The following is a 10,708-nucleotide window of genomic DNA, read 5'->3' as shown; positions in this document are numbered from 1 at the left end:
AAATCAGGCACTGAATGAATGACGCTCTTTAGAGCAGCTTAATACTAAAACCGCTTTTTTAAAAAACCCAAACCAAACAAAAAGCACCAGCACCTAAATTTTATACTACATTTCCCATGGTGCACCGCGGCGGCGTCGCAACCCCGGCGCCTCGGCTATCGTCACGTGATTCGCGTTCTCTCCCCCCCTACAATTTTTTTTAAAAACCACGTGGGACGGTGGAAAGCAAGAAAGACCTTCCGGGGCAGCATGTTGCAAAGGATAGTGGTGAGGGGCAAGTGCACGTGGGTGGGGCTTGGAGGGTGGGTGCATCAGGGACTGTGGGTGCAGTAGTGAGGAAGAGGGGGGCGGTGGAAGGGGCAGTCCCCCCCCACTCCGAGAGCCATCCCTTGCATAGATTTTTCCTGCCTCAAGCGCCTACTCAAAGGCAAGCAGCCGCGCCAGGCTGCGCGGGGAATGCCAAGAGCCGAGGAAGTGATCCGAGCCTTGCACCCCACAGCTCCTCTCTAACCTCCTCTGCAACCTCAGAGGCGGAATATGAAGGTGGTGGTGGCAGCCCCTTAGCCTTTTGCCCCCCTCTCCCATAGTCGAAGGCCCCTTTAAACTGGAAGCACCATTTGAAGCTGCTGCGGGGGACAGATGTTGAATAGACTTAATTTGAATAAACTTTTCAGTTTCCCCCACGCTTCCACTTTTAATTCGTAGGCACGAGGCGGTTTACAAGCTGAAGCAGCAGCAAAATATACAACACCATGCATTTTGTCCAATCCATAGCTGTCAACTTTTCCCTTTTCTTGCAAGGAATCCTATTCGGAATAAGGGAATTTCCCTTAAAAAAAGGGAAAACGTTGACAGCTATGGTCCAATCCTCGCCGTCTCTTGTTGCTACAACCACTGTAAAAGGATGTAGCAAGTGTGGGAAAGTCCTTTTTATTTTCTCCTGAATGTACCACTCCTCAGTTTCATTGTGGTCACTCAGAGTTCTAGAGGTTTTTTTGGGATGGGTTGGGAGTGGGCCAGGGGCAAAGAATGTCCATTTTATTTGGAGCATCCATTCATGATTCTATAAACCTGTATTATGTTGGTTTTCAGAGCCAGGAAGACTCAGATGCTTAGCATCTCCTTATAAGTAGCCCCGCAGGATCAGTGCCTGGTCTGTCTCTTCAAAGGCCTACATGTGCTCTTCTCTCTGCTTTGTGGTGCTGCCAGGGCAGTGGGACGAGAGGGGTCAAGACACATACTGGCCAACTGCTTAAAGCAAGCCACTTACAGTGTTTATTGGGGGGTGGCAAGTACTTTTGGGGTGTGCAACCTTAGAGGCGTCCCTTGCAGAAGAAGAAGGAGGTGGGTGTGAATGGCATCTCTTAGGCCCTATGCAGGTTGTACACGGAGGTGATAGTTTCATCCTGGTACTGTGACATTGCTGTGGGCCCTGTAGCACATCATTGCTCGTGGCCAGCAATGAGAACTGGTATAACATCTAAGAGGATGAGGTTTAAGGAGCTGGGTACATTTAGCCTGGATAAGAGGAGACTGAGAGGAGATATGAAAGCCATCTTCAAATATCTAAAGGACCGTCATGTAGAGCAAGCTTGTTTTCTCCTGCTCTTGCAACCAATGGCTTCAAGTTGCAAGAAAGGAGATTCCCACTCAACATTAGGAATAGCTGTTTTGACAGTGGAACAGACTCCCTCAGAAGGTGTGATGGGCTCTTCTTCCTTGCAGGTTTTTAAGCAGAGGCTGGATGGCCATCTGTCATGCATGCTTTAGTAATAGTAATAATAATTTATTATTTATACCCTGTCCATCTGGCTGGGTTTCCCCAGCCACTCTGGGTGGCTTCCAGCCGAATATTAAAAACAATACAGCGTTTAAAAACAATACAGCATTTTGCTTTAGTTGAGATTCCTTGCATTGCAGGGGGTTGGACTAGAGCAGGCTTCCTCAAACTCGGCCCTCCAGATGTTTTTGGCCTACAACTCCCATGATCCCTAGCTAGCAGGACCAGTGGTCAGGGATGATGGGAATTGTAGTCTCAAAACATCTGGAGGGCCGAGGTTGAGGAAGCCTGGACTAGAGTTGGGGTCCCTTCCAACTCCGTGCTTCTTTGATTCTAATCACCAAACGCAAAGAGTTGTCTTCGAAGACAAACACATGGGGATATATGCTAGCCTGCCATGTTAGTGCGACAGCTGGTTGGCTGTGTGTGAAGTGTTTCAATTGCACAAAAAAAGACTGATGGGTACGTGTTGCTGTTCTCTCATGAAAGTAGAATGCCACACCTTTCCTTGGGTTTCTTTGACCTGGCATCCCTGCTGAGTCCTGCCTCTACATTCACAGATGCTAAAAGCAGCGTAGTCTCCTCCTTTTCCCTCTGAGCATGAGGGCGCAGTGATGAACGTGGCCGTGAATTTGAAAGGGTGTTAATGAAAATGCTGCACCTTTAATGGAGGATTGCAGAGGAGCTGCTGGTGGTTATTGACAGGGGTGAGTGTCTGTCTGTTTGGTAACCAGCCTTCTCTCTGCATGCAGCACCCCTTGCGGCTGGGAAGCCACCTCCTCTCTGTGACTCGGAGCTTGCACCAGTCTCCCCGGAGTCATATCCCTCTCATTCCCATTGTAGTGGAGCAAACGGTAAGCACAGGGGAGGGGAGGGAGGTACTCCTCTATCAACGTATTTTTGGGAAAGGGAGCAGACTAGGAACTGCAAAGTCTGAAATCACTTATAACAGGTGGTTGTGGCGGTGGCTGGCAGTTAGCGTCAGGCTCATAGCAGTAATTTGTTAAGGGTTGTGCTACATTGCAGGCCCATCAATGCAGAAACTGCAGAGACCTAACTACAAGCAGGTTACGTTTAATGCTATGCAAATGCATTTGAAGGCTCTTAAGGAAATTTAAGAATATGGACAGGGCTTTGTATATTGTGCTAGTCTTTTTGCAATTGGAGGAGGTTTCCTTCTGATGGCACAGATTATTTCCTGTTCATCTTTTATTATATCTCCCTAAGGGTGGATGCTATTTAAATTTTAATTCTTTTTGGTAATGACAGCCAAAGTGTCAGGGATGGAGTTTGTGGAGACCAAAACAGCCATGTTTTAAGTTCCCTAATTTATTTACGACTCTGCCTTCTGCACACCTTGGTTTTTATCAGCATGCAACTGTTCCAGTGGCCTTCAAAATGGCTTAACTTGGTTCTGCTCTTAGAACCATGCTAAAGAAAGCTTCCAGCAAGTTGTTTCCTTCATATGAGGCTGGAGGTCCTTCCCTCTGAAACATGCTGGGACTTTCCTCCTCCACCAGCACCGAATCCCAGGCCTTGAGGGTACTTGTGCTGATCTTCTCTCTTTTTCAGGGTCGTGGCGAGCGAGCTTATGACATCTACTCCCGCCTTCTGAGAGAGCGCATTGTCTGTGTCATGGGCCCAGTAAGTACACAAACTCCTTCCGCAGCGAGGCAAATGGGTCCTCTGACACAGTGTGTCCATGTGTAATAATAATAATAATAATAATAATAATAATAATAATAATAATAATAATTAACCCTAACCCTTATTATTATTATTATTATTATTATTATTATTATTATTATTTTCCCCTGCCCATCTGGCTGGGTTTCCCCAGCCACTCTGGGCGGCTTCCAATAAAAGATTTAAAATACATTAAAACATCAGTCATTATAAACTTCCCTAAACAGGGCTACCTTCAGATGTTTTCTAAAAGTCAGATACCGTATTTTTCGCCCCATAGGGCGCACCGGCCCATAAGGCGCACCTAGTTTTTTTGGGGGGAAATAAAGGGGGGGAATTATTTCCCCCCCCCCCCAAGGCGCGAGGCTGGGGTGGGAGAAGCCCGAGCTTCCCCCGACTCCAGCCCCCAGAACAGCCTGCTCTCTGCAAGCCGTGGGAGCCCTCCCGTGGCTTGCGCAGAGCTACCCAAAGCCCGGGCGCGACTGCTCAGCGCGTCCGGGCTTTGGGGTGCAGGCAGCTCTGCGCAAGCCATGGGAGCCTGGCGGGAATTCCCGCAGGCTCCCACGGCTTTCAGATAGCTTCCTGAAGCCTGGAGAGCGAGAGGGGTCGGTGCGCACTGACCCCTCTCGCTCTCCAGGCTTCAGCGAAAGCCTGCATTCGCCCCATAGGACGCACACACATTTCCCCTTCATTTTTGGAGGGGAAAAAGTGCGTCCTATAGGGCGAAAAATACGGTGGTAGTTTATTTCCTTGGCATCTGAAGGGAGGGCATTCCACAGGGCGGGCGCCACTACCGAGAAGGCCCTCTGCCTGGTTCCCTGTAACCTCACTTCTCGCAGTGAGGGAACCGCCAAATGACCCTGAGAGGAGGACCTCAGTGTCCGGGCTGGATGCTGGGGGTGGAGATGCTCCTTCAGGTATACTTGACTTCAGGTATATATTGACTTGAGCAGGAGGTGGGTTTCCTGCAGCAAGGAGTTCCTCTGCTTCTCATCCACTGCCTTGCATTCCCCATCTACAGATTGATGACAACGTTGCGAGCTTGGTTATTGCACAGCTCCTTTTCCTGCAGTCGGAAAGCAACAAGAAGCCCATCCACATGTACATCAACAGCCCAGGTGAGAGGCGGCGAAAAGCACAGAGTGACATCAGAGCTGCTTCCCTACATAATCTCCTCTCTCACACCTTATCCTTAATGTCACTTGGGTATTTTAAAAAAAGAAATACAGTGGTGCCTCGCAAGACGAAAAGAATCCGTTCCGTGAGTCTCTTCGTCTTGCGGTTTTTTTCGTCTTGCGAAGCAAGCCCATTAGCGGATTAGCGCTATTAGCGGTTTAGCGGCTATTAGCAGCTATTAAAGGCTTAAGGGATTAGCGGATTAGCTGCTAAAAGGCTATTAGCGGCTTAGATCAGCTGTTGAGCGGCTTAAGGGCTTGGGAAAGGGGGGGGGACCCAGGAATCGCAAGACATTTTCGTCTTGCGAAGCAAGCCCATAGCCAATTCGTTTTGCGAAGCACCTCCAAAACGGAAAGCCCTTTTGTCTAGCGGGTTTTCCGTCTTGCGAGGCATTCGTCTTGCGGGGCACCACTGTAGCTTAAGAAGGCATGCTGTGCCTAAATTTGGGGACCGCTAGTGACTTCTCGGTTCCCTCTGTAGGTGGTGCGGTAACATCTGGACTGGCTATCTACGACACCATGCAGTACATCCTGAACCCCATTTGCACATGGTGTGTGGGGCAGGCAGCTAGCATGGGCTCCCTGCTATTGGCTGCGGGCTCACCAGGCATGCGCCACTCTCTGCCCAACTCCCGCATAATGATCCACCAGCCTTCAGGTGGGGCACGGGTAAGTCAAACCCTTCTGCTGCTCTTGTAGGGGCCACACCACCTTCTCTAGCCAGCACCCTGTCTTGATACTTTCCTCGACAAATTGCTCCCTGGGATGTGGGGTGCGAATCTCTGCCTTGGGGGTACAGGTGGCACTGTGGTCTAAACCACTGAGCCTCTTGGGCTTGCTGATCAGAAGGTCAACGGTTCGAATCCCTGCAGTGGGGTGAGCTCCTGCTGCCCTGTCCCAGCTTCTGCCAACCTAGCAGTTCGAAAGCAGGCCAGTGCAAGTAGATAAATAGGTACCACTGCGGCGGGAAGGCAAACGGTGTTACCGTCCGCTCTGGTTTCTGTCACGGTGTCCCGTTGCGCCAGAAGCGATTTAGTCATGCTGGCTACATGACCTGGAAAACTGTGGACAAACGCCGGCTCCCTCAGCCTGAAAGCGAGATGAGCGCCTTTGACTGAACTTAAGCGTCCAGAGGTCCTTTACTTTACCTTTACCCATCCTCTGCATTCCCCCAGTGCTCGCTGGTGACAGGCTATACAGTGGTGCTTCGCAAGACGAAAAGAATCCGTTCCGCGAGTCTCTTCATCTTGCGGTTTTTTTCATCTTGCAAAGCAAGCCCATTAGCGGATTAGCGCTATTAGCGGTTTAGCGGCTATTAGCGGCTATTAAAGGCTTAAGGGATTAGCGGATTAGCTGCTAAAAGGCTATTAGCGGCTATTAAAGGCTTAAGGGATTAGCGGATTAGCTGCTAAAAGGCTATTAGCAGCTTAGATCAGCTGATAAGCGGCTTAGATCAGCTGATAAGCGGCTTAGCGAACAGCTGTTAAGCGGCTTAGGGGGTTGGGGAAAAGGGGGGGAGGGGAAAAAAACCCAGGAATCGCAAGACATTTTCGTCTTGCGAAGCAAGCCCATAGCAAATTCGTTTTGCGAAGCACCTCCAAAACGGAAAACCCTTTCGTCTAGCGGGTTTTCTGTCTTGCGAGGCATTCGTCTTGCGGGGCACCACTGTAATTTCCCACTGACTCTCTGACTCCTGACTTCCAGGGTCAGGCTACAGACATTGCCATCCAGGCCGAGGAGATCCTCAAGCTGAAGAAGCAGATCAATGCCCTCTATGCCAAGCACACCAAGCAATCCCTGGATGTGATTGGTAAGAAGCATCGGAGCCATCAGGTGGGGCAGGGAGACAAAACCTTGTGTGCCAGGGGAGGTATCTAGTATTCGGACGAGGGAGGTCATATTCTTGTTCCAGCCTCCTGTTTGGATCTGTTCCTTCCTTGGACACCACTGTGGTGAGATAAAGCTTTCTGTCCCAGCGCAGGCTCTGAAGGCACCTGAAGCCAAGCAAGTCCTTGTCTCATCAGTGTCTGGGTGGGTGGCCACCTGAGATCCACATGTATGTCAGCTTGAATTCCATGGAGGAAGAAAGGCAGGGTATAAACCAGAGAAGGGGAACCTGTGGCCCTTCAGAGATGTTGGCCCCAGCCAGTGTGATGATATGAACTGTGGTCCAACATCTGTAGGGCTGCAGATTCCCTTTGAGGAAAAGGCAAATAAACAAAACAAGAATTTCTTCTGTAATAACACAATTTCCTTTTAAAGATATATATTTTTTAATTTATTAATTAAGATTTTCCCATAAGACAGCTACATTACAACTACAGAAGATGCAAATTGAATTACTCTTAACAGCAGTTATTGGTCCTTAGCACCCACAGAGGACAGTAGCTCCTCCCAGCTCTCACCTGGGATCTTTTTTCTCCTCCCAGTCTTTCACCCTGGGAGACTGACATTTCTCTCTCTCTCTCTCTCTCTCTCTCTCTCTCTCTCTCTCCCCCAGCTCCCTCCCTGGTCAGCCTTGAGAGGTGCTGTCAGATGATTAATTGGGCCGGGTGGGGTCAGGGCTGGACTTGCGTTTGTGCATTGATTCTATTAGTATGTAAACAAATAATCCTGGAAGACTTAAGTAAGGGTTAGTCCTTGCAGTGCCTACCCATGGATGCTTAAGGTGCAGAATGGCTGTGGAGAGGGAAGTTGGGATGGAGCAGGGAGACTGAAGGCCTCCTGAACTCAGTAGGGCTTTCTCCCTGGTATGTGGGCTCACACTTTTGGGTGTTTTTCCACGTTTATGTATTAAGCCTTTACGTGTCCTTAACCCTCACAGAAGCTGCCATGGAGAGAGATCGTTACATGAGCCCAGTCGAAGCCCAGGAATTTGGCATCTTGGACAAGGTGCTTGTTCATCCTCCGCACGATGGGGAAGATGAGCCGGAACTGGTTCAAAAAGAGGCTCCTCCTGCCCCTGCTTCCACCTCTTCCTCAGCTGAACCCTGAGGGATCAACGACTTCCTCGGATGCTTGTCGTGTCAGGAATTATTTCTGCAGCGCCAGCACTCTGAAGTCAGGACGGTGTTACCTCCCCAGGCTGCTTGGTTGGAGTCCTTGGAATTGTTTGGGGATGTCTCCCTTTAGCAGGCCTTTTCTTAGCGGTCGGTCCCACAAGTAGCTGGCCAGCTGTGTTTACAGGAGCTGGTCTCTTTGCCATTTTCTCCTCAGCTGATCCAGTTTCCTTCTCGCTCCTCCAGTTGCACCATTGTATAAGAGAATGACGTTTTTAAATTAAACTTAGACCTCTGAGATGTGGGTGTTCTTTTTTTCCTTGGTTTTCTAACTGAAAGGCTATTGGCAGCAGATCTTGAGGTTCCCTCAACTTATGGGCCCGTTGTTTATATCAGGTAGAAGTCCCATAGTCCATAGCATTGGCTTGTGGGAGATAATTTTGCTGGCTGTTGCAGAATTGTGGCCCGGACAGTTTGCCAAAACATTATCTCTGCCAGGTAACCAAGAAGACTGTGTTTCCAACACCTTCCTCATAGACCTTGTCCTGCCATCTAGCTCTTCTGCAGCCACACAATATGGAGGAGGCCCAGGATGGTCCACAAACATTGCTATGCCACATTTATGCATAATCATGGCTTTCATAGTTCTAATTACAAGCAGGTAGCCGTGTTGGTCTGCCGTAGTCGAAACAAATTAAAAAAAAAATCGTTCCAGTAGGGTCTGCATGCACATGAAAGCTCATACCAATAAAAAACTTAGTTGGTCTCTAAGGTGCTAAGGGACGCGGGTGGCGCTGTGGGTAAAACCTCAGTGCCTAGGACTTGCCGATCGTGTGGTCAGCGGTTCGAATCCCCGCGGCAGGGTGAGCTCCCGTCGTTCGGTCCCAGCTCCTGCCCACCTAGCAGTTCGAAAGCACTCTTAAATGCAAGTAGATAAATAGGTACCGCTTTATAGCGGGAACGTAAACGGTGTTTCCGTGCGCTGCGCTGGTGCTGGCTCACCAGCTGCAGCTTCTTCACGCTGGCCACATGACCCGGAAGTGTCTTCGGGCGGCGCCGGCTCACGGCCTCTAGAGCGAGATGAGCACGCAACCCTAGAGTCGGTCACGACTGGCCCATACGGGCAGGGGTACCTTTACCTAAGGTGCTACTGAAAGGAATTTTTTTACATGGCTTTCATACGCGGTGGTAACTGATGCACACACACACATGTCTTGGCTTTGCCAGTGCAACACAGTCACAGTCAAATGGGAAGCAGAATTAGGAAGGGCAGAGAAAGCCGATTGCTTCTTTCTTTGCTCTTACGGCACCATCCTCCATTCTCCCTGCATGTAGCACATCACAGTGGAGAAGTGGTGACTAAAAAAGGTGATTCTGCTTGCTTGGCTGCTGTCCTGCACAATGCAAGGAAGATTCTCCAGAGCTGCTGTAGAAGCCACTGGTCCAGATGTGATAGATGGAAGTGTGAGTTGGGGGAGTTTGCTGCTGCGGCCCCCAAAAAGTATTCCTCCCCCCAACAAGACAATGGCACCAAATTCTTGCAAAAGATAGCTCATGTGCATGTTCAAGAGCGAAGATTTCCAGAGAGAATGGAAAGCGGATATCTGAGCAGGACTCCGAACAGTAGGGGGTGGTTTGCAACTGGGCTGGGGAGCAGTCCCAGGGTTCACATGGGCACCCATCACTGAAAACTGCCCTTTTAATAATCCACTGAGAGCCAGTGTGGTGTAGTGGTTAAAAGCGGTAGTCTCGTAATCTGGTGAACCGGGTTCGCGTCTCCGCTCCTCCACATGCAGCTGCTGGGTGACCTTGGGCCAGTCACACTTCTCTGAAGTCTCTCAGCCCCACTCACCTCACAGAGTGTTTGTTGTGGGGGATGAAGGGAAAGGAGATTGTTAGCCGCATTGAGACTCCTGAAGGGGAGTGAAAGGCGGGATATCAAATCCAAACTCTTCTTCTTCTTCTTCTTCTTCTTCTTATCAAATCAGCAGGGCTATGTGTGTGTGTGGTCACCATCTTAATAAAATATTCTCGTGTTGCTGGGGATTGGACCAGATGACCCTCCCAATTCCACAGTTCTGTGGTTCTCGCAATGTTTCAGAAGGGACCCTGTGTCTCAGAAATTGTGGGTTGGCTCTGGGAATCAAATTAATCCCATAACTCCCAAACTAAACTACATGCAATATTTTTAAAAAATAAAATTCCATTTATCCACAGTTAGATATAAGTATTTGATGGAAAAAGTAGAGAGTGGGCACCTGCACACCTTACAGCATTTGAAGTGATACGGTTTCGAGTTTTCTAAAAGCATTTTTGTAGACGATCACTTTGCAAAAGCACTTTGCTATGTAGACAGCATGAGCCAAGGTTGCCAACTTGAATAAAATATTGTGAGGGGGGCAGGTAAGCCCTGCCCCACATAATTGATCACAAGATGTGGTGCATGCACATCATTTGGACCATAAATTTTTTTGGGGGGGGCTCTGGCCCCCTCAAATATTTTGCAGGGGTGGAGAAGAGACCTCGGCCCCTTGGATCCTCCTATGGCATGAGCAACTGATAAATTTTTGCCATCTGTGCATGTCCTCTGTGACTAGCACGTCATTAGTTTATTTGTCTCTTCAAGGCCCACCACAGCCTTCCCTGCCCCCCAAACCTGGAAAGTTTCCTAATATGCCCACAGTCCACAGTAACACAGACTGCACAGGCTCCGTTTGATGCATGGCGCTCAAAATGGCTGCTGTAGGGGCATGCTGCCACATCACAAAATGGCTGCCACATCTAAAAGAGCAGAAAAGGCGGTGAGAGAGGGCCAAAAAACATTAATGGAGGGGGAAAGTGCATATATTCACCACAAGCAGGGTGGATTTGATTTAAATCACTGGCCAGTAAGACTTGATTTAATTCCCCCGCCCCCAAAGACTCATTCTTGCTGGTATACTCTTAATATTTAAAACCAGATGAAGGTTTCATTTTTGGAATAATAAATTTTCAGAGTAGTTTTTAAAATTATATCAAAAATTGCTGATTTGGTTATACTATTAGAAATACATTGACAGATAATTATG

General features: G+C 48.9%; 1 protein-coding gene across 1 annotated transcript; it reads left to right on the top strand.

Annotated features, from left to right (window-relative positions):
- The first annotated feature begins 200 nt into the window (after positions 1 to 200).
- Positions 201 to 7,940, top strand: CLPP (caseinolytic mitochondrial matrix peptidase proteolytic subunit). The gene is made up of 7 exons (XM_083420691.1): positions 201 to 267; positions 2,533 to 2,634; positions 3,353 to 3,424; positions 4,488 to 4,584; positions 5,123 to 5,310; positions 6,346 to 6,451; positions 7,466 to 7,940. The coding sequence occupies exons 1-7, from the start codon at positions 250 to 252 to the stop codon at positions 7,633 to 7,635; spliced, it is 753 nt and encodes a 250-aa protein (XP_083276817.1). The 5' UTR covers positions 201 to 249; the 3' UTR covers positions 7,636 to 7,940.
- The last annotated feature ends 2,768 nt before the right edge of the window (positions 7,941 to 10,708 follow it).

Source organism: Podarcis tiliguerta, assembly GCF_965153285.1.
Source record: "Podarcis tiliguerta genome assembly, chromosome: 17".
In the NCBI taxonomy this organism is placed as follows: Eukaryota; Metazoa; Chordata; class Lepidosauria; order Squamata; family Lacertidae; genus Podarcis; species Podarcis tiliguerta.
Note: the sequence above shows the minus strand (reverse complement) of the source record. Positions and strands in the feature narration are given on the sequence as shown.

Excerpts from the sequence above, each read along its gene's own strand:
- CLPP (XM_083420691.1), top strand. Across the intron at positions 4,585-5,122 it reads CATGTACATCAACAGCCCAG|GTGGTGCGGTAACATCTGGA; the intron begins GTGAGAGGCGGC and ends TTCCCTCTGTAG. Across the intron at positions 5,311-6,345 it reads AGCCTTCAGGTGGGGCACGG|GGTCAGGCTACAGACATTGC; the intron begins GTAAGTCAAACC and ends CCTGACTTCCAG.